The sequence below is a fragment of the Aquarana catesbeiana genome, linkage group LG09, assembly GCF_042186555.1.
Source record: "Aquarana catesbeiana isolate 2022-GZ linkage group LG09, ASM4218655v1, whole genome shotgun sequence".
Lineage (NCBI taxonomy): Eukaryota > Metazoa > Chordata > Amphibia > Anura > Ranidae > Aquarana > Aquarana catesbeiana.
Window position 1 is genome coordinate 317,420,317 of NC_133332.1, and position 24,411 is coordinate 317,444,727.

Sequence of the window (24,411 nt, forward strand, 5' to 3'; positions counted from 1 at the left end):
TGTCTTTTTTTTTATTACTCTGTCCCTTTCATTTTTTTTGCTTAACTTTATTTCAAATTATTTTTTTATTTTTTTTTCAGTTTTATTTTTATACTGTCTTTTTTTTTTATTGCTCTGTCCCTTTCATTTTTTTTTTCTGCTTAACTTTATTTCAAATTATTTGTATTTTTTATTTATTTTTTTTTTACAATTTTTTATTTTTATACTGTCTTTTTTTTATTACTCTGTCCCTTTCATTTTTTTTTTGCTTAACTTTATTTCAAAATAATTTTTATTTTTTATTTTTTTTTACAGTTTTATTTTTATACTGTCTTTTTTTATTACTCTGTCCCTTTCATTTTTTTTGCTTAACTTTATTTCAAATTATTTTTATTTTTTATTTTTTTTTTTACAGTTTTTTATTTTTATACTGTCTTTTTTTATTATTACTCTATCCCTTTCATTTTTTTTGCTTAACTTTATTTCAAATTATTTTTTTATTTTTTTTTCAGTTTTATTTTTATACTGTCTTTTTTTATTATTACTCTATCCCTTTCATTTTTTTTGCTTAACTTTATTTCAAATTATTTTTATTTTTTATTTATTTTTTTTACAGTTTTTTATTTTTATACTGTCTTTTTTTTTATTATTACTCTGTCCCTTTCATTTTTTTTTGCTTAACTTTACTTCAAATTATTTTTTTTTACAATTTTTTTATTTTTATACTGTCTCAAAACAGAGATCAGACGCTTTTCACAGGCCGGTAACGGTTACTTCGGTCCAAAAACAGGAAGTGATGAAATTCTCGTGGCGTCCGGTCTCCTACCATAGAGAAATCGGTGGAAGTTCCGGTCCTCCTCGACTATCTCTATGGTAATCTGGCAGAACCGGCGGGTTCATTCCTGGGCTCCCTGGTTGGATGGGAGAGCCCAAAAAGGCAGTGTGAGGGGGAGGGGCATTACCGCTGCCAAAACGCAACCCATCAAAGCGAACCCAAAAACATTATACATTTTTTTTTTTTAAGCAGAGGCCCTAGAGAATAAAATGGCGGTTGTAGAAATTTTTTTTTGTTAGGCGGTATTTGCGCAGCGGGTTTTCAAACGTAATTAAAAAAAAAAAAAAAACACTTTCAAATTAATTTTATTACACAAAAACACAATATAATACCCTATAATACTGGCCCTTGCCGACCCTTACCATTGGCAGCCGGTGCGTTTGCCTTCCTCAGTTTAGGGAACGTGATGAAAGCGTCATAAGCGAACACGATACCAGTCAGCAGCCCGATCACCTGAGAGCGACAAGAGGAGCGGTTAGTGTTCATATCCAGCATATTAGTGCACAGCACTGAGATCCTGGCTCTATTCCCTCTAGTGGTTGTCCTTTAATAAATGCCCCTCCCCCCCATCTTTTATGCATACGGTCAATGCGTGCCACTCCACAAACACCTTTTTCTCAATGGAGGTGCCCCCTGGTTTCCTCAGGGGGTGCCGCCATTTCACAGCACCCCGAGGAACCCAGGGGGCACCTCCCTACCTCTGTTGAGAAAAGGTGCTTGTGGAGTAGTGGTTCTGGAAAATACCTTATTCTAGCCACTAGACGGAGCTGTGTCACACTTATGAACCCAGGCGGTGCACCCCTCCATTGGGAAAGGGTGCTTTAGAAGACACATTGGGGGGGGGGGGGGGGTGGATGAGTAAGGAGCAAGCGTCGGCCGAACTTGCAAAAGACTACAGAGCAAAATCTCACTTGCCAGAATGAATCTAGATCCAGAAATCCAGAATCCATGAAATTTTAAAGCTTCTGAGAGATTTTACTGGTTTGGTTTACATCTACATCCATTTCGTCTACAGGTTAAATGTTAGAAAAAGAAAAAAAAAAAAAAAAAAAAAAGGAAGAGTGGCTCTGCAAAAATACCTAATTTTGGCCCCTAGATGGAGCTGAGGGTCATATTTATATACTATGATCATCAGCTCCATCTAGTGGCCATAATTCTACTTATGTACTATGATCATCAGCTCCATCTAGTGGCCATTATGCTACTTATGTACTATGATCTTCAGCCCCATCTAGTGGCCATAATTCTACTTATGCACTATGATCATCAGCTCCATCTAGTGGCCATAATTCTACTTATATACTATGATCTTCAGCTCCATCTAGTGGCCATAATTCTACTTATATACTATGATCTTCAGCTCCATCTAGTGGCCATATTTCTACTTATATACTATGATCATCAGCTCCATCTAGTGGCCATAATTCTACTTATGCACTATGATCATCAGCTCCATCTAGTGGCCATAATTCTACTTATATACTATGATCTTCAGCTCCATCTAGTGGCCATAATTCTACTTATGCACTATGATCTTAAGCCCCATCTAGTGGCCATAATTCTACTTATGCACTATGATCATCAGCTCCATCTAGTGGCCATAATTCTACTTATATACTATGATCTTCAGCTCCATCTAGTTGCCATAATTCTACTTATTTACTATGATCTTCAGCTCCATCTAGTGGCCATAATTCTACTTATATACTATGATCTTCAGCTCCATCTAGTGGCCATAATTCTACTTATATACTATGATCATCAGCTCCATCTAGTGGCCATTATGCTACTTATATACTATGATCTTCAGCTCCATCTAGTGGCCATAATTCTACTTATTTACTATGATCATCAGCTCCATCTAGTGGCCATTATGCTACTTATGCACTATGATCTTCAGCTCCATCTAGTGGCCATAATGCTACCTTCCTGAAGCGTTGAATAACATTCAACTTGTAGAGGCCATAGAAGAACATTCAATTTTGGCCCATAACGAACGTACGGCACATTTTTTCCACAGAACGAACTTACTGGACAAACATATGCAAAATTTTGATGAATAGACAACAAGTTCCTGAATGGGGGGGGGGGGGGGGGGTGTATGCCTGCAGATGGGTATTAGGCTAAAATAATAATGTTGGCATCACCAAAACACATCCCAATAAGATGACCACTGCAATTCCCTTTCACCCCCTGGTAGTCTGCTACTCACCGATCCGGCTATCCCAGCCCCGTCACCGCCGCGGATTAGACATATTATGCAGAGGATGATGAAGAGACCACCGGCAACAGCTGCACGTATGAAATCCTAAACCCAAAAGAGAAAGAAAAAAATTTGTGATTCCAAAATAGAACAATACAGATTATTACTTACAGTCAACTTGGCTGGCTAATTTCCTGCCCTGGGTTAATGGCTCCCCCCCGGTAGTGAAGCCAGGAGATTGGGATGACGGAGTTTGAACCTGCAACTTTAATGAACCTTAGACCTGAACTAAAAAAAAGTGAAGTTTTGCTTTGTTGTGCTGATCAATGTTCTCCTTGATGGAGAGAAAGCTGTACCTGAGGATTTGCAGTGCAAGGATCTCCCTGCTTCATTCATTCTGTGGGTCTTTGCTTCCCACCCCTATCACCACCCTATCAAATCACCAGGGGGGAGCAGTTCTGACATAAGGAAGCAAAACCCTGCTCTTCTACCAAGGTGGCCACCTCCACGCAGAGACCCAGTGCAGAACAAGGCTCTGTAGGTCAGTAACAGGGAAAGGATCAGTTGCAGGGAGATCACAAGCAGTACTGGTGGCAACATCCTACTACTGTGCCTCTCACTGTTCTCCTTGCTGGAGGGGAATGCTGTACCTGGGGAACTTCAGTGCAAGGATCTCCCTGCTTCTGCACATTTATTCTATGGATCTGTAATTCCTCCACCTCTATCATTACCCCACCAGTCATCAGATCACCAGTTATGAGGGGGCAGCTCTAATACAAGGAAGCAAAACCCTGCCTTTACCAAGATGGCCCCCTCCACACAGAGAGAGTGCAGAACAAGATATTGTAGGTCAGTAACAAGGAAAAGATCAGTTGCAGGGAGGCCACAACCAATGCTGGTGGCTACATCCTACTACTGTGCTGCTCACTGTTCTCTTTGCTGGAGAGGAAGCTGTACCCGAGGATCTGCAGTAGTTCTCCTTGCTGGAGAGGAGGCTGTACCCGAGGATCTGCAGTGGTTCTCCTTACTAAAGAAGCTGTACCTGAGGACCTGCAATGGTTTTTCTAGGTGGAGGGGAAGCTGTACCTAAGGACCTGCAATGGTTCTCCTTACTTGAGAGGAAGCTGTACCTGAGGATCTGCAGTGGTTCTCCTTACTAAAGAAGCTGTACCTAAGGACCTGCAATGGTTCTCCTTACTTGAGAGGAGGCTGTACCCGAGGATCTGCAGTGGTTCTCCTTACTAAAGAAGCTGTACCTGAGGACCTGCAATGGTTTTTCTAGGTGGAGGGGAAGCTGTACCTAAGGACCTGCAATGGTTCTCCTTGCTGGAGGGGAAGCTGTACCTGAAGATCTTCAGTGCAAGGATCCCCCTACTTCTCATGTTGTAAAGCGCTGCGCAAACTGTTGGCGCTATATAAATCCTGTATAATAATAATAATAATAATAATACTTCTGCACATTCATTCTATGGATCTGTAATTCTGCCACCTCTCTCATTACCCCACCAGTCGTCAGATCACCAGTTAAGAGGGGGGCAGCAGCCCTGATACAGGGAAGCAAAACCCTGCCTCTACCAAGATGACCACCTCCACAAAGAGACACAGTGCAGAACAAGGCATGGCAGGTCTATAATGGAGATCAGCTGCAGAAAGACCAGTAGTTAAAGGGCCACAAATTGCTGAAAAAAACCCACCACTGACCTACTTGAGACAAGTTGCTATAGTTGACCCCCTCCTGAACTTGCCAGCTGCTTGGCTGTCTGTGGGCCTAACCTGGAACAAGCAAGCAGCAAGTGAAGTCAGAAAAAAGTCAGAACTCCCGATCCATCTACCTGTTCCGGCTCTGTAACTGATAACATTGCCGAAGCTTTTCAGACAGATAGCATTTTCCCAAAGAGGTTTTCCCAAAGAGGAGCCCAGCCATGGCGGCTTTTTTTTCCCCCCAGCACAGGTCATATATATATATTATATATTATATATATATATATATATATATATATATATATACACACATATACACATATACATATATACACTCTAATACTACTACCACTAATAAGAACAACAACAGATACTACTGCCACCACCCACAAAACAAGAACTACTAATATTAATAACAACAACCAATACTACTACTGTTGCTACTACTATTAATAAGAATGATAAAAACTACTACTACTACCACCACCAACAATAAAAACAAATACTACTACCGTTAGTACTACTACTACCACCACACACTACTATTGTTGCTACTACTACTATTAATAACAATAATAAAAACAAACTACTACTACTACTACCAGGATGGATTTGATTTAAATCATAGTTTTTAAAGTGTAACTGTCATCTCTGTACCACAGAGGATTCTCCTCTGACCCGCTGTTGGCTCCTCCACTGACCCCGCTGTTGGCCCCTCCTCTGACCCCGCTGTTGGCCCCTCCTCTGACCCCGCTCTTGGCCCCTCCTCTGACCCTGCTGTTGGCCCCTCCTCTGACCCCGCTCTTGGCCCCTCCTCTGACCCCGCTCTTGGCCCCTCCTCTGACCCCGCTCTTGCCTCACTGTGCCCATTTGCAGCCTCACTGTGCCCATTTGCAGCCATAGGTCCCCCGAAGTTCAAACTCGGTAGTTAAGGGTTCCTAGATGCCCCCCTAGCTGCAGCCAACATTTGGGGTCTCTGGACCCAAAGAGTCCCGAAATGACATTGCTGCAGATGGACACAGTTGACCGACTTTGGGGCCCCGTATCTCGGGGCCACTTGGTACCCCAAATTTGTTGTGCAAACCCAATGGAACTAGAACTACAACATATCCAAAGCTGGGGTTCCTAGCACCAAGTGGCCCCCGAGATACGGGGCCCCAAATTCGGTTCGGAAAACATCAAGCACTTTTCTGCAGCAGAGAATGACATTTTCCGAACCGAATTTGGGGCCCCGTATCTCGGGGGCCACTTGGTGCTAGGAACCCCAGCTTTGGATATGTTGTAGTGCTAGTTCCACTGGGTTTGCACACCAAACTTTGGGGCCCCGTATCTCGGAGCCACTTAGTGCTTTGGATATGTTGTAGTTCTAGTTCCACTGGGTTTGCACACCAAGTGGCCCCGAGACACGGGGCCCCAAAATCGGTCAACTGTGTCCATCTGCAGCAATGTCATTTCGGGACCCTTTGGGTCCAGAGACCCCAAATTTGCTGCAGCTAGGGGGGGGCCCATCTAGGAACCCTTAACTACTGAGCTTGAAGTTCGGGGGACCTATGGCTGCAAATGGGCACAGTGAGGCTGCAAATGGGCACAGTGAGGCTGCAAATGGGCATTGTTGACCCTCTTTTCCACTTACAGTAGCTGCGCATTTCTCACCCTAGGCTTATACTCGAGTCAATAAGTTTTCCCAGTTTTTTGTGGTAAAATTAGGTGCCTCGGCTTATATTCGGGTCGGCTTATACTCGAGTATATACGATACCAATGAAGGAAACCAGAGTCTCCATCGCTGAACCCCCAAAATGGACGGCAGCAGCCAGAGTATGGCACGGGAGCTGAGGGGGAAGAAGATGGACACGGGTACCCTCGGGGGGGCGGGGGGGATGCCAGGCGGCAGACATGGCATAGGGGAAGGTGGATGGTCCTAATTGTCTCGGTATGTAGCTTGATAGATATGAATAGATAGAAAAAATGTGTTTGTCTGGGAAAGAGAAGAGGAAAAGGTGTGAAAAGCCGTGTTATAAATGAAACAAAAAAGTGCAGGGAATGCGGATGAAGCACCAGGTGAGTGCTGGGGGGTGGGGAGAGTATTTTCCTTGATATACAAACAGCTGAACAGCAATGGAAATCTCTGTGGTTTGCATAGTATTGGTGAGCGAAGGAAGTGATCTCAGCCATGTCTCACCCCTGACTTGGCCTACTGTCACCACTTGGCCTACAGTCACCACTTGGCCTACAGTCATCACTTGGCCTACAGTCACCACTTGGCCTACAGTCACCACTTGGCCTACAGTCACCACTTGGCCTACAGTCACCACTTGGCCTACAGTCACCACTTGGCCTACAGTCACCACTTGGCCTACAGTCACCACCAGCCACTGGTTTTCACATATACATTTCATATACGTGTTTTAGCCTTTGACCTTGCCTCCACCAGTGGTGGTGTTTCTGTGGCCCTTGTGTCCTTTGCTGTCTCCTCTGGCGGTTTTTTTTGTTTGGCATGGGAATTGCGATATGCCAAAGGAAATTCCTGTCTCCTGCTGCCCCCCCCCCCCTTCGTCCTACGGCATATCGGCGCCATGTTCCTACACCCATTGGGTGGCATTCGCGATGCGCTGTCACCCAGTGGTAGTGCAGTTCGTCATCTCGGATGGACGGGAGTCCACTGCGCATGCGTACTCCCATTAGGCAGCTGAGGCCCCCGGGCGTTGGCGCACCAATCCATCCTCGCTATGGCGTTGGGGGGGCGGAGCGCACCGGACTACTTTGGGGATATAAGTCATGGCTGAGATCACTTCCTTCAGCCTGGTTAACTCCGGTCAGCCCTGGGTGCCGCCTGGAGCCGGACTGACGCCGGGGACATTGCTGGCCACCCCTGGCAGGTCTGTGAACGGTCCTGTGAGCTACCTGGAGCCCGGTTAACTCCGTTCAGCTTGGGCTGGTCTATGATGGGTCCTGGGTGCCTCCTGGAGCTGGATTGACGCCGGGGACCATGCCGGCCAACCCTGGCCGGTCTGTGAACAGACCTGTGAGCTACCTGGAGCCCGGTTAACTCCGGTCAGCTTGGGCCGGTCTATGATGGGTCCTGGGTTCCTCCTGGAGCCGGATTGACGCCGGGGACTGTGCCGGCCACCCCTGGCTGTTCTGTGAACTGTCCTGGGAGCTACCTGGAGCCTGGTTAACTCCGGTCAGCTTGGGCCGGTCTATGATGGGTCCTGGGTGTCTCCTGGAGCCGAATTGATGCCGGAGACCATGCCGGACAGCCCTGGCCAGTCTGTGAACGGCCCTGGGAGCTGCCTGGAGCCTGGTTAGCCCCGGTTAACTGCACACCACAGAGATTTCCATTGCTGTTCAGCTGTTTGTATATCAAGTTAAATACGCTCTCCCCACCCCCCAGCACTCACCTGGTGCTTCATCCGCATTCCCTGCACTTTTTTGTTTCATTTATAACACGGCTCTTCACACAATCTTTTCCTCTTCTCTTTCCCAGACAAACACATTTTTCCAGGACTTCCTTTCTCACCCATGGTCTCTATGTCTGCTCCATTATTGGATCAGGTTAGTCCACATAGGTTTCTATACAAATAATTGTACAACTTTTGTCTACTCTGCTTTTTTTAGTAAGACTTGACACTTATACTTATAGTAGAGTACACACACTCTCATACAAAAATACTATTACATTATATAACTTGATGTTCATTTTACTAAATTTGGCAAATCATTGAGACGTCTACATCTATGTTTACAGCTGATATCTATCAAGCTACATACCGAGACAATTAGGACCATCCACCTTCACCTATGCCATGTCTGCTCTGCCGCCTGGCATCCCCCCCCCCCCGCGTCCGTCTTCTCCCTCTCAGCTCTCCATACTCTGGCTGCTGCCCTCCCATTTGGGGGGTTCAGCGATGGAGACTCTGGTTTCCTTCATTGGTAAGTATTGGGCCGTCTTGCTCCGGCCCATTCTGCCATTGTTCGTACATTTACTACGGTGACACATTCTTTTTTTTGTCCATTTTGATACATCTCATCCGCATCCACCCCTGATGAGCGAGCGATGATCTCACGAAACGCGCCTCAGGTTTTCTGATGCCTGCATTTTGTATATACTGCATTGTATAACGTTTGTATCAACTTTATTTATTCTCTATTATTATGTGCAAATCCATTGGCTGAGCTAATATGCCATATTATCCATGTATGTACATTCACTTTAATAAACATTTATACTGCTATTTACTCTTGTTACTCAGTGGCGAATTGTGACCACCTCATTTAAAGTCCCAGGGCAACGCTCTCCTTTTTTGTATATATATATAAATATATATAAATATATATGGATATATATATATATATATATATATATATATATATATATATATATATATAGGGATGGAGGTGTATCACTGGTGACTGCGGACCTTTTATTTTTTTTTTTTGCTTCAGTTCACAGAGCTTGGATTCTTTGAATGAGTTTACCAAAAAATGTAAATATTGCAGATTATATACAGCCTCATGCTACACAACTGAGCTCCACTTCATGCCGAATAAACTAAATTATTAATGCATCTTTAATAGGAAAACTATCTTTAGATACATGTTTTACTTCAAAAGCATTTTATTCAAATAAATTTTATAAAAAAAAAAAAAAAAAAAAAAGAAGATTTAAATAAATAAAAATAAATAAAAAGTTTTTAGATTTATTTTTATCCACCCTGACTACTACTAACAATGATAAAAAAATAAAATAAAAATACTACTAATACTACTAACACACAGTTCTACTACTACCAACAATAAAAACTAATACTACTACTAATAATGATAACAACAACAACAACCAAAATAAATACTACTACTACTATTATTATAATTAACAATAAATACGACTACTACTACTATTATTATAATTAACAATAAATACGACTACTACTATTATTATAATTAACAATAAATACTACTACTACTACTACTACTATTATTATTATTATTAAAAATAATAATAATAATAATAATATCAATAAATACTACTACCAACAATAAAAACTAATACTACTACTACTAATAACAACAACAACAACAATAAATACTACTGCTGTTGCTACTACTACTATTATTATAATTAACAATAAATACTACTACTACCACTACTACTATTATTATTATTATTATTATTATAATAATTAACAATAAATACTACTGCCAACAATAAAAACTAATACTACTACTAATAATGATAACAACAACAACAAAAATAAATACTACTACTGTTGCTACTACTACTATTATTATAATTACCAATAAATACTACTACTACTACTACTATTATAATTAACAATAAATACTACTACCAACAATAAAAACTAATACTACTACTAATAATGATAACAACAACAACAACACAAATACATACTACTACTGTTGCTACTACTAATACTACTATTATTAACAATAAATACTACTACTACTACTAAAATTAATAATAATAGTAAAACCCAAATCTATATTTTAGCTCTGCTTGGCATATACAAATATGTAAATTATATTTTTCTTAAGCAAATATTTTTTGGGAAAACCACAGCATCATTTCTTATTTGGAGCGGCTGTCAGTATTAGCACTTCCTCTTTCAGAAGGCAAATGTGTCTCATCAAGGAGAACCTGTCACCCCCCCCCCCCCCCGGGTAATCACACAATGCTCATCCTCCCCCGTATGATAGCAATAGTGTTTAATGAACAAAGAAAAAAAAAAAAAAAAAAACGGAAGAAGGTTTTAAATTACTAATCTCTAATAAAATAAAGAACAATAAATAAAGGCCCCTGTGCAGGCACGGGCACACCCGGAATGCAGGTTTGCGTATCACCAGGTGACCGGGTAATGCATACTCGGGATCGCTGCACACATCAGATTTGAAAAGAATAAAATTGAAGGCCGTTATTTCGGGAAAACTCCAAACTGGGGAACTGTAAAGGTTTGTAAAGTGACACCTATGGGCAATTTTCAGGCTTGACATGTTTGGTGTCTGTTTGCTCGACAAAGTTCCATCTTTTAAACCTTACTCCAAAAAAAGGAAATTATACTGATTGTGCATTAAAATTCAATGGAAGGCATTTTTTTTTTTTTTATACTGAAAATACGAAACAGGCTGGAAATGACATATTTTATGTATATTTACCGTATATATATTATATATATATATATATATACACACACACACAGTATCTCACAAAAGTAAGTACACCCCTCACATTTTTGTAACTCTTTTCTTCTCTCTTTTCATGTGACAACACTGAAGAAATGACACTTGTCTACAATGTAAAGTAGTGAGTGTACAGCTTGTATAACAGTGTAAATTTGCTGTCCCCTCAAAATAACTCAACACACAGCCATTAATGTCTAAACCGCTGGCAACAAAAGTCAGTACACCCCTAAGTGAAAATCTCCAAATTGGGCCCAAAGTGTCAATATTTTGTGTGGCCACCATTATTTTCCAGCACTGCCTTAACCCTCTTGGGCATGGAGGTCACCAGAGCTTCACAGGTTGTCACTGGAGTCCTCTTCCCCTCCTCCATGATGACATCACAGAGCTGGTGGATGTTAGAGACCTTGTGCTCCTCCACCTTCTGTTTGAGGATGTCCCACAGATGATCAATAGGGTTTAGGTCTGGAGACATGCTTGGCCAGTCTATCACCTTTACCCTCAGCTTCTTTAGTAAGGCAGTGGTCATCTTGGAGGTGTGTTTGGGGTGGTTATCATGTTGGAATACTGCCCTGCGGCCCAGTCTCTGAAGGGAGGGGATCATGCTCTGCTTCAGTATGTCACAGTACATGTTGGCATTCATGGTCCCCTCAATGATCTGTAGCCCCCCAGTGCCGGCAGCACTCATGTAGCCCCAGACCATGACACACCCACCACCATGCTTGACTGTAGACAAGACACACTTGTCTTTGTCCTCCTCACTTGGTTGCCCCCACACACGCTTGTCACCATCTGAACCAAATACGTTTATCTTGATCTCATCAGACCACAGGACATGGTTCCAGTAACTCATGTCCTTAGTCTGCTTGTCTTCAGCAAACTGTTTGTGGACTTTCTTGTACATCATCTTTAGAAGAGGCTTCCTTCTGGGATGACAGCCATGCAGACCAATTTGATGCAGTGTGCGGCGTATGGTCTGAGCACTGACAGGCTGACCTACCACCCCTACAACCTCTGCAGCAATGCTGGCAGCACTCATACGTCTATTTCCCAAAGACAACCTCTAGATATGACGCTGAGCACGTGACCTCAACTTCTTTGGTGGACCATGGCGAGGCCTGTTCTGAGTGGAACCTGTCCTGTTATACCGCTGTATGGTCTTGGCCACCGTGCTGCAGCTCAGTTTCAGGGTCTTGGCGATCTTCTTATAGCCTAGGCCATCTTTATGTAGAGCAACTATTCTTTTTCTCTGATCCTCAGAGAGTTCTTTGCCATGAGGTGCCATGTTGAACTTCCAGTGACCAGTATGAGAGAGTGAGAGCGATAACACCAAATTTAACACACCTGCTCCCCATTCACACCTGAGACCTTGTAACACTAACGAGTCACATGACACCGGGGGGAGGGAAAATGGCTAATTTGCCCCAATTTGGAGATTTTCACTTAGGGGTGTACTGACTTTTGTTGCCAGCGGTTTAGACATTAATGGCTGTGTGTTGAGTTATTTTGAGGGGACAGCAAATTTACACTGTTATACAAGCTGTACACTCACTACTTTACATTGTAGACAAGTGTCATTTCTTCAGTGTTGTCACATGAAAAGATAGAAGAAAAGATTTACAAAAATGTGACTGAGGGGTGTACTATATACATACATATACTTTGTTTTGTGCCCTCAGTTTTCTGCACAGTCCAGGGAACACATACAGTCGGTTGGATGTGATGAGCGAGGTGTGTGGTCGGCACTCACCGTCCAGCCCCAGTGGATGAAGGGGATATTTTGCTCGTAGTGAAAAGCGAAGACGAAGAAGAAGATGGTGCTGATGATGAGTTCAGAGATGGCGATGCCGAGGTACCCCGGGGTATTGGAGGCCGCATAGCAAATCAAGACTATGAAGCAGCAAATCTGCAAAAGTATAAGAAGAAGATGAGATTATATTCCAGATCAACAATGACAGCCGGACTCCTCGATCATCGCACATTCCTTCCTTCAGTTCACAAATCTTATCATCTCATTCATAGAGAAGTTCTGGAAGGTTCTCTTTAGGATTCTGCAATACTATTAAAACCACTTTAGCGCCATTCTTTTTTTCTGCCACTTTTTTTTTTTTTTTTAAAGCGGAGGCCCTAGAGAATAAATTGGTGGATTGTGCAATTTTTTTGTGTCACGTGGTATTCAAGCAGCGGTTTTTCAAACAATATTTTTTTGAAAAAACACTTCCTTTCCTGGCACTTTTTGTGCACAGTTTTAATTTTGCTGGAAAATTTCTTAGAACCCCCAAACATTATAGATTTTTTTTTTTAAAGCAGAGACCCTAGAAAATAAAATTGGTGGGTGTTGCATTTTTTTATTCATGCAACAGTTTTTATTAAAACTAAAAAAAAAAAAATCTTTTAATGTTAATGCAAAAAACAAAAAAAAAATGTATATGTATATGTATATATATATATATATATATATATATATATATATATATATATATATATACATACACACACACACATTTTTTTTTGTTTTTTATATATATATATATATATATATTTTTTTGTTTTGTTTTTTGCATTAACATTAAAAGATTTTTATTTTTTTTAGTTTAATAAAAACTGTTGCATGAATAACAGTTTTTTTATATATATATATATATATATATATATATATATATATATATATATATATATATATATATATATATATATATATAGGGGCTGGACAGGGGCACTTTCATTTTTTGGGGGGTTTTAAAGATTTTTTAAAATTATTTATTTGTTTTTAAATATTTTACATTTTTACATTATTATGTTTTTGATTATTTTTTTTTAAATAATGTTTTACACTGTTACTTTTTAATTGGTGTCACAAGCAATGTAGACATCCTTGTGACTCCCAAATCCCTCCCTCTGCGCGTAAAAGCATTCACAACACTACCGCTCGCAGTGACCCCGGTGACTTTTTATTCCTGATAAAAAAATGTATATTTTTAATATAATATTGTTTCATCATTAAAGCAGATCCTTCTGGATCCCACAACAGCTGGTGATGTGACCAACACCGAACCCCCCCCCCCCCCAAATCTGCTCATGTGACCTCCAAACAGCCAATGTGTAGTGTGCTCCTCCTCTTCTGGGCTCCTGAAGAAGCGAGGAGGGGCACTCTGAAACGCGTTCCTTTTATTTGTATTAAAGTTGGAGTCTCATTTCTACTATTCCTATCAAATCCGTCTCCTGCGTTTTTCACAGACCTTATATTAAGCAGTGGCCCTCAAACATGAGGCCACGTCCCTCTGCTGAGCCACGACCTCCCTTCTCCTGGGCCTCCAGCCAGCTGCAGACCCCTTAACCTCCCACAGTCCCTCCCAGCTCCTATAGTGACCCCCCATATTCCCATAGTACGCCACAATCACCCCAAGCCCCCCCAACAGCCCTCAGCCTCCGCAGTGCCCTCCAGCCTACTGCAGAACCTCCAACCCTCCACAGTGCCTTCAACTGTGTCCCACAGTACCCCCCAACCTCCTATAGTGACCCACAGTTCCCCCTCAGCTTACATAGTGCCCCCTAACTTCCCACTGCCTGCTGTAGAACCTCCAGCCCTCCACAGTGCCCCCAACCTCCAGTGTCCCATAGTGCCTCTCAACCTCTTATCCTTACCCACAGTCCCCCTCAGCCACCGCAGTGCCCCCTAACCCCCCACAGTGCCCCCCCACCCCCAGCCTTCTGCAGAACCTCCAGCCCTCCATAGTGCCCCCCAACCTCCAACATTGTCCCATAGTGCCCCTCAACCTCCTATAGTGACCCACAGACCCCCTCAGCCTCTGCAGTGCCCTCTAACCTCCCACAGTGCCCCCCCCTTGCCTGCTGCAGAACCTCCAGCCCTCCATAGTGCCCCCAACAGTGTCCCATAGTGCCCCTCAACCCCCTATAGTGACCCACAGACCCCCTCTGCCTCCGCAGTGCCCTCTAACCTCCCACAGTGCCCCCCCCTTGCCTGCTGCAGAACCTCCAGCCCTCCATAGTGCCCCCAACAGTCTCCCATAGTGCCCCTCAACCTCCTATAGTGACCCATAGGACCACTCAGCCTACGTAGTGCCCCCTAACCTCCTATAGTGACCCACAGACCCCCTCAGCCACCGCAGTGCCCTCTAACCTCCCACAGTGCCCCCCCCCCCACCCTTCTGCAGAACCTTCAGCCCTCCATAGTGCCCCCAACCTCCAACAGTGTCCCATAGTGCCCCTCAACCTCCCATAGTGACCCACAGACCCCCCTCAGCCTCCGCAGTGCCCTCTAACCTCCCACAGTGCCCCCCCAGCCTGCTGTAGAACCTCCAGCCCTCCATAGTGCCCCTCAACATCCTATAGTGACCCATAGGACCACTCAGCCTCCGTAGTGCCCCCTAACCTCCAACAGAGCCTCCCCTCCAGCCCCCCCTAGTGCTCCCCAACACCCCCCCCCCTTTTCTTTAGGATCCACATCTGAGCCCCCATCTCTTTCATTAGGGTCCCCATCAGAGTCCTTCCTACTACAGGGTGGCCATCAGACTGCTCCCTTACTCCCTAAAGTCCCCCTTATTTCAGGTTGCCATCAAAGCCCACCCCCCCTTTAGTTTTTGGGTCCCCATCAAAGTCGCCCTACCCATTTCAGTGTCCCTATCAAAGCGCTCCCTTACTTAGGGTCCTCAGAGTCCCCCTTACTTCAGGATATCTTAACCCCCCCCCCCTTTACTTTTAGGGTCCCCAGAGTCGCCCTACCCATATCTATGTCTGAGCCCCCATGGAACTAATCAGATCCATAGTGGTTGAGAAACACTGATTGATCGATTGATTGATTTATACATTCATAGCTGAGCAGAGAGTTCTCTGGGGAAATCGATCGGTGTATGGATATATGAATAGAGAGTGAGTACTTTGTAACATCCAATGTTGCAGTTGTCAGGTATTGATACATTGTATCATCATCTCTGCAGTCCCGGTTATAATTTGTTACATTGTTTCTTCTGTAACAGAAGCTCCTTATGTAGAATAACAGAAGGCGGAAAGGTCCCCGGGGGAGGGCGGCGAGCGCCAGGTGTCCAATCCGGGGAAAATTCTATCTGTCTATATTTTATTTTTAATTGGTGCCCATGAGGCCAGGGCGTGTCCGGAAGGCATTGCCATGTAGATGTATTAGTCATTCCTTCCTGAGCCGTGTCTACAGAGCCCAGCGCGGCATAAAGAGCGCTCTGATTTCTTCTATTTACATTACATGGGGGACCTCCGATCCGCACCGAACGTAAATCTGCCGCCAGGATACCAGGACTCCGAGCTACAGGGACTTAACCCCTTCAGCACCGGGCACTTTCACCCCCTTCCTGCCCAGGACAGCTTTCAGCTTTCACACGTTGAATGACAATTGCGCGGTCATGCTACACTGTACACAGATGACATTTTTATCTTTTTTTTTATGCAAATAGAGATTTCTTTTGGTGATATTTAATCACCGCTGGGGTTTTATTTTTTGTAACAAAAAAAAAATACCCTGTAAATTTTCAAACAAAACCACAAAAAGGTTATATAGTTTGTTCTAAAATGTTGCAAACAGGTCATTTTTCTCCTTCACTGATGGGCACTGATGAGGCGGCTCTGATGGGAACTGATGGGGTGGCACTGATGGGCACAGATGGGGTGGCACTGATGAGGTGGCACTTATGGGCACGGATGAGGCAGCACTGAAGGGCACTGATGGGGTGGCACTGATGGGCACTGAGGCACCGGCACTGATGGGCATGAATGAGTCGGCACTGATGAGGTGGCACGGATGAGACAGCACTGAAGGGCACTGATGGGGTGGCACTGATGGGCATGAATGAGTCGGCACTGATGAGGTGGCACGGATGAGGCAGCACTGAAGGGCACTGATGGGGCGGCACTGATGGGCGGGGAGCTACTGACATCCCATCCTCCTTGCTGTGTCTGGAAACTGATGTTGAAGCCCGCCAGTCTGTCCCAGAAGTATACCACAGTTTTCTGGATGTGTTCCGCAAAAAGGGGGCAGAGACGCTTCCTCCACATAGGCCCTATGACTGCCCAATCGAACTTCTTCACGGAGCAGAGATTCCTTTTGGAAGAATCTTTCCCTTAACTGAACTGGAGCTTAGGAACCCCTAAAACCTACTCGGACGATAATCTGGAGAAGGGGTTTATTACGCCCTTCTACCTCCCCAGCAGGAGCAGGCATTTCCTTTGTGGAAAAGAAAGATCACTCTCTACGCCCCTGCATAGATTATCGGGACCTCAATAATATTAAAATTAAAAACCGGTACCCTCTGCCCTTGGTACCTGAACTCTTTCAGAGACTCGAAACTGCAGTTATATTCACCAAACTGGATCTTTGCGGAGCTTACAACTTAGTTAAGCGGGGACGAATGGAAAACTGCCTTCCGCACCCGCTTCGGGCGCTTTGAATATCTTGTAATGCCCTTCGGGCTATGCAATGTTCCTGCCACTTTCCAGCATTTTGTTAATGACATTTTTAGAGACTACCTTGATCTGTTCCTCATAGTTTATTTGGATGACATCTTGATCTTTTCCTCCTCTCTGTCTATCCACCGGGAACACGTCAGAAAAGTTCTAACTCGGCTTCTACGCAAAACCTGAGAAATGCGAGTTTGAACACCAAAGCATTCAGTTTCTGGGCCTGATTATTTCCATAGATGGTGTCAAGATGGATCCTCAGGTGGTCTCCACCATCTTGGACTAGCCAGCCCCTACAGACAAAAAAAGGAATTCATCACTTTGTGGGTTTTGCGAATTTCTAATCGCAAATTTATCAGGGGATTTTCTACCATCATCTCCTCCATCACAAGACTGACTCGGCAAGGCACCTGGTTCCAATGGTCCCCTGAGGCTCAGGCTGCCTTCACTTCCCTAAAGGATCAGTTCGTGTCAGCCTCTGTCCTGAAGCACCCTGACCCAGCGTTACCTTACATTCTGGAGGTGGACGCCTCTGAGATAGCAGTGGGAGCAGTACTTTCCCAGAGACAAGGACCCAAGGTCCTATTGCATCCGGTGGCGTTCTTCTCCCGCAAGTTATCTGAAGCTGAGAAGAATTATGATGTTGGGGACAGGAAGTTTCTTGCAATTAAGGCCGCACTTGAGGAGTGGCGCTACCTCCTGGAGGGAGCGGCTCACCCTATTCTGGTCTACACAGACCACAAGAATTTAGAGTACCTGAAAGTTGCCAAGGGGTTGAAACCACGTCAGGTCAGATGGGCACTCTTCTTTATTAGGTTCTATTTCCACAATACCTACAGGCCTGGGTCAAAAAATACCAAACCGGATGCGCTGTCTCAGATGTTCAGCGAATCTGAAGTCTCTTCTTCTCCAGGTACCATCCTAGCTCCTGGAAACTTTCTCATGCTGCAGGGAGACCTACTGTCCCAAATCAAACAGGTCTCTTCAATGGCTCCTCATCCAACAGACATCATTCTACAGTCCAGAGATGACCTATCATGGTATAAGGACAGAATTTCTGTGCCTCAGCAGTCACAGGTTGTCGTCCTTAAATCTTGTCATGACTATGAGCTAGCCAGCCACTTTGGCATACACAAGACCTCCGAACTCCTCCAACGCACTTTCTGGTGGCCTCAGCCACTGAAAGATTGCAGACGCTATGTGGAATCGTGCATTACCCGCATTCAGAACAAGGGCAGCAAGACCAAAGCTTGGGGGTTGCTGAAGCCTCTTCCCGTTCCGGAAAGACCATGGAGGATGATCTCCATGGATTTCATTGTTGAATTGCCACCATCAGAAGATTGGACCACCATCTTTGTAGTGGTCGACAGATTTTCCAAGATGGCTCACTTCCTGCCTATGAAAGGTACAACCTCTGCCTCTGAAACCGCAAATATCTTTATTAAAGAGTTAATAAGGCTCCATGGTTTACCTGCAAATATCGTATCTGATCGGGGGGGTACAATTTACATCCAAATTCTGGAGAGCTTTATGTGAATCCCTGAAAATTGATCTTTCCTGCCTACCATCCCCAGACTAACGGTCAGACTGAAAGAACAAATCAAACTCTTGAGCAGTATTTGCGATGTTATTCTTGTTTTTCTCAGGATGATTGGGTACCCCCAGGGGCGTTGCTAGGTCTACAAAAGATCTGGGGCTAGAGCCCATAGCGGTCCACAGAGAGCCTCTCCCTTGAAATCAGGGTGCCCAGAGAGCCTCCCCCTTAAAATAAGGGTCCCCAGAGAGCCCCCCCCCTTGCATCAGGGTCCCTAGAGATCCCCCCCACTTACATCAGGGTCCCCAGAGAGCCCCCCCCCCCCTTGGGGACCCCTGCAGAGACTCGGGGCTATGGGCCCCAGATTTGGGGCTATAGCCCAAAAAGCCACCCCGTAGCGACACCACTGGGTACCCCTATTAACTCTTGCCGAGTTCGCCTATAATAACTCAGTTCATTCTGCAACTAATCAGTCTCCATTTTTTGCGAACTATGGTTTCCATCTCCTTTCCTTGTCTAACAACATTCCAGAGTGTGCAGTATCGGCTGACCAGGAAACCTTGAGTTTTTAATAGCGTAAATAACATAAATAGCATAGATAACAAACTACTCCAAGAGCCCATGGCGAAGACTCAGTAAAATAACAAGGAAACATTTGACAGGAAGAGGAGAGGGGAGGGGAGCTGGATCTGAAACCTAGAGATCAAGTCTGGCTGTCCACCTTGAATCTGAAGCTAGCGTGTCCAGCCAAGAAATTGGGTCCCAAGTTTGTGGCTCCCCTTCCCAGTGACAAGGAAAATCAATGACGTGGCTTACGAATGAAAACTGCCGGAATCGAATACACCCAGTTTTTCATGTGGCTCTACTTAAACCTTCAGTCCTGAAACCCCTTCTCCAACCAGAATACCGGTCCTCCTGAGCCTGTGCTCATCAACGGTGAAGAGGAATTTGAGGTTGAATCAATCTTGGATTGCAGGAAGAGACGTAACCAAGTTCAGTATCTGGTGAAATGGAAGGGATATGGCACAGAGGAAAACTCTTGGTAACCAGAGACTAATATCCATGCAAAGAGACTGATACTGGCCTTTAAAAAGATCTCACCCAAGTAAGTTGGCCCAGTTGGGCATCCAGAGGGGGGCAATGTAAGGAAAGGCTTTCCAGCAACCATCCCAGCAATCTGGGTGTTAGAAGAATGCCTGTGCGCAGAAAGGCCGTTTGGCGCACGCGCATGCGCAATAGCGCGAATAGCGGCGCGCGGGAGCGCGGCTCCTTGTGACAGCACTTAGCGCCAAGATGCGCTATTTAAAGGGAACTGATGCCTTGCTGTCCGGTCTACAGCGTTTCCGGAGACCCCTGCTACCCGTTATTCTGTTAATCTGATCTTTATCTGACTTGGCTTGTTCCTGACATCTCTGCTTGCTGCCCGCCCCGATCCTGGCTTGGACTTTGACTACTCTTTGGATTACGTTCCTGTACCTGATCTGCCTGCCTGTGTTTGATTCTGGACTACAGTGCACCTCCCTGCTGTCTGCTGCATCCAGTCTTCTGCCTGCATCCTGCTGCTGGACTACAGTGCACCTCCCTGCTGCATCCAGTCTTCTGCCTGCATCCTGCTGCTGGACTACAGTGCACCTCCCTGCTGGTTGCTGCATCCAGTCTTCTGCATCAGCTTTCCAGTCAGGCACTTGTGCCCCTTTGTACTCCCAAGCCCCTGCCAACTCTACCAGGGGTTCCTGAGTCAGAGGTATAAGAGAGGCTGCTCCCTGCATTCTGGGCTCTACCATCAGGTACGTGACAGTGGCCAAGTGTGGCATGCTGGTTAGTTAAGTGTGACACGGCAATGGGTCAAGTGTAGAATGAAGGTGGGTCAAGTGTGACATAGTGATGGTGGATCAGGGTTAGAATGTCAGTTGTCCAAGTGTGGCATGGCAGTGGGTTAACTATGGCACAGCAGTTCATCAAGTATAGAATGGTGGTGGGTCAAGTGTGGCATGGCAGTGCATCAAGAGAAAAATGGCAGTTGGTCTAGTTTGGCATGGTAGTCCATCAAGTATAGAAGTTGGTATGTGGCATGGCAGTGTGGCAAGTGTAGAATAGAGGAGGGTCATGGTGATGGGTCAAGCGTGGCATGGCAATGGGTCAAGTGTAGAATAGAGGAGGGTCAAGCGTGGCATGGTAATGGATCAGGATTAGAATGGAAGTTGGCCAAGTGTGGCATGGCAAGTGGGTTAGCTATGGCACAGAAGTCAGTCAATTATAGAATGGTGGTGGGTCAAGTGCTCATGGCAGTGTGTCAAGAGTAAAATGGCAGGAGGTCAAGTATGGCATGGCACTCCATTGAGTATAGAAGTTGGTATGTGGCATGGTGATGGGTCAAGTGTAGAATGGTGGTTGGTGTGTCATATGGCAGTATGTCAAGTGTAGAATGGAGGTGGGTGAAGTGTAGAATGGAGGTGGGTGAAGTGTAGAATGGAGGTGGGTGAAGTGTAGAATGGAGGAGGGTCAAGTGTAGAATGGAGGAGGGTCAAGTGTAGAATGGAGGAGGGTCAAGTGTAGAATGGAGGAGGGTCAAGTGTAGAATGGAGGAGGGTCAAGTGTAGAATGGAGGAGGGTCAAGTGTAGAATGGAGGAGGGTCAAGTGTAGAATGGAGGAGGGTCAAGTGTAGAATGGAGGAGGGTCAAGTGTAGAATGGAGGAGGGTCAAGTGTAGAATGGAGGAGGGTCAAGTGTAGAATGGAGGAGGGTCAAGTGTAGAATGGAGGAGGGTCAAGTGTAGAATGGAGGAGGGTCAAGTGTAGAATGGAGGAGGGTGAAGTGTAGAATGGAGGAGGGTGAAGTGTAGAATGGAGGAGGGTCAAGTGTAGAATGGAGGAGGGTCAAGTGTAGAATGGAGGAGGGTCAAGTGTAGAATGGAGGAGGGTCAAGTGTAGAATGGAGGAGGGTCAAGTGTAGAATGGAGGAGGGTCCAGTGTAGAATGGAGGAGGGTCCAGTGTAGAATGGAGGAGGGTCCAGTGTAGAATGGAGGAGGGTCCAGTGTAGAATGGAGGAGGGTCCAGTGTAGAATGGAGGAGGGTCCAGTGTAGAATGGAGGAGGGTCCAGTGTAGAATGGAGGAGGGTCAAGTGTAGAATGGAGGTGGGTCAAGTGTAGAATGGAGGTGGGTCAAGTGTAGAATGGAGGAGGGTCAAGTGTAGAATGGAGGAGGGTCCAGTGTAGAATGGAGGAGGGTCCAGTGTAGAATGGAGGAGGGTCCAGTGTAGAATGGAGGAGGGTCCAGTGTAGAATGGAGGAGGGTCCAGTGTAGAATGGAGGAGGGTCCAGTGTAGAATGGAGGAGGGTCAAGTGTAGAATGGAGGAGGGTCCAGTGTAGAATGGAGGAGGGTCAAGTGTAGAATGGAGGAGGGTCAAGTGTAGAATGGAGGAGGGTCAAGTGTAGAATGGAGGAGGGTCCAGTGTAGAATGGAGGAGGGTCCAGTGTAGAATGGAGGTGGGTCAAGTGTAGAATGGAGGAGGGTCAAGTGTAGAATGGAGGAGGGTCAAGTGTAGAATGGAGGAGGGTCAAGTGTAGAATGGAGGAGGGTCAAGTGTAGAATGGAGGAAGGTCCAGTGTAGAATGGAGGAGGGTCAAGTGTAGAATGGAGGAGGGTGAAGTGTAGAATGGAGGAGGGTGAAGTGTAGAATGGAGGAGGGTGAAGTGTAGAATGGAGGAGGGTGAAGTGTAGAATGGAGGAGGGTGAAGTGTAGAATGGAGGTGGGTCAAGTGTAGAATGGAGGAGGGTGAAGTGTAGAATGGAGGAGGGTGAAGTGTAGAATGGAGGAGGGTGAAGTGTAGAATGGAGGAGGGTGAAGTGTAGAATGGAGGAGGGTGAAGTGTAGAATGGAGGTTGGTCAAGTGTAGAATGGAGGAGGGTGAAGTGTAGAATGGAGGAGGGTGAAGTGTAGAATGGAGGAGGGTGAAGTGTAGAATGGAGGTGGGTCAAGTGTAGAATGGAGGTGGGTCAAGTGTAGAATGGAGGTTGGTCAAGTGTAGAATGGAGGTGGGTCAAGTGTAGAATGGAGGTGGGTCAAGTGTAGAATGGAGGTTGGTCAAGTGTGGCATGGTGATGGGTCGGGGGGGGGGGGTTAGAATGGCAGTTGGCCAAGTGTGGGATGGTGGTGGGCATAGGCGTCACCAGGGTGTGGCTATCGAGGCTGGAGCCCCGAATCTGGAGCCCATAGCCCCGAGTCTCTGTCCTACCCTGCAGGTGCATTGTCCGCATAAGTCTGTTGATTATGTTATAGGTTTTGGCTCAGTAGGACCTGCAGCAGTGTGATCATCCAGCACAGCCAGGGATTGATGGACAAGCTGGCTGGATGTACACTGTGCAGTCAGGAAGGAAGACTTCACTTGTCAAATTGAGAGTGTGATGTCGGGTATGGGCGGGACTGCTACCCAGACCCGCCCCTCTGTCATCTAACCAGTGGAGACCCGACATTCATACATTGCTGGCTGGGACAAAGGGCGTAGCGTGAGGAGCTGCAACTGTGACCCCGCCCATGCTTCAGGGGGGCCGTGTGGCTCTCTGTTGCATTTGGTTTTATGTCGCTGCTGTGTGTTAGGGTAGTGTGCTCGCATGAGGGTCAGTATGTTATAGGACAAACCACTCCCCTCTCCTGCACACAAGTGCCATTGGAACGCTGCTGAGTGGAGGAGGCGGGTCATCTGCTAAGGTGCTGTTCTCTTGATTAGAATGACACTGCCTCCCAACCACCTGTCCTCCCTATCCATGCACCTCTGTGAGTTGGCCCCGCCCCCTCCGCAAATTTACTCCACCCCCTCCGCAAATTGGTCCGCCCCCTCCACGAGTTGGCCCAGCCCCCTCCGTGAGCTGGCCCTGCCTTCTCGCTGGTCTCCTCACCTTTCGCTCCAATTCATTCCCTGCTGATCTCTCCTGGCTTTGTTTTTTCCCTCTCACCCCCACCTGTCCTCAGTAATGGCAAGGGTCCAACAGGGGGAAATGCTCTCTAAGGGGGTGCAGTAGATCCTACAAGCAAGCATGTGTATGGTGAGAGCAGAGGATTGGGGTGACTGAGTACATTCTACTGTCTAGGAAACTGACAGGGCTGGGGGCTTCTATTAAAAGGGAGGAGGACTGAGACTTCCCTGGATTCCCCCTGGAGTGACAGGAGCCAGCATGTGGAAGGGATAAGTTCTGAACATGCTGGGACTTGTAGTGTGCAGGCAGCAGTCGGACTTCTGTGGACATAATGGCATAGTGCTGGGCCCATGCTCCAGGAGCCCGTTCCACCTCCCTGTCACATTATGTTAGGGGCGCTCAGCCGCTGGCCCGTGGGCCACATGTGGGTATAGCTGGCTGGCTTGCTGTCCCCCAGGGCTGGTATAACTGCCTGGGGGACAGCAGAAGCCACCAGCCATACCCGCCCTGGGGGACAGTAGCCGCCAGCCATACCTGCCCTGGGGGACAGCAGCAGCAGCCGCCAGCCATACCCGCCCTGGGGGACAGCAGCAGCAGCAACCGC

General features: G+C 45.8%; 1 protein-coding gene across 1 annotated transcript in view; it reads right to left on the reverse strand.

Moving 5' to 3' along the window:
- Window positions 1–24,411, reverse strand: part of LOC141108806 (proteolipid protein 2-like) — a 32,875-nt gene that overhangs the window by 2,553 nt on the left and 5,911 nt on the right. Inside the window, exons 2-4 of the mRNA XM_073600753.1 lie at window positions 12,664–12,819; window positions 3,027–3,122; window positions 1,177–1,267 (exon numbers count right to left, since the gene is read on the reverse strand). Coding sequence (XP_073456854.1) covers window positions 1,177–1,267; window positions 3,027–3,122; window positions 12,664–12,819 — 343 coding nt within the window. The remainder of the gene's footprint in view (window positions 1–1,176; window positions 1,268–3,026; window positions 3,123–12,663; window positions 12,820–24,411) is intronic.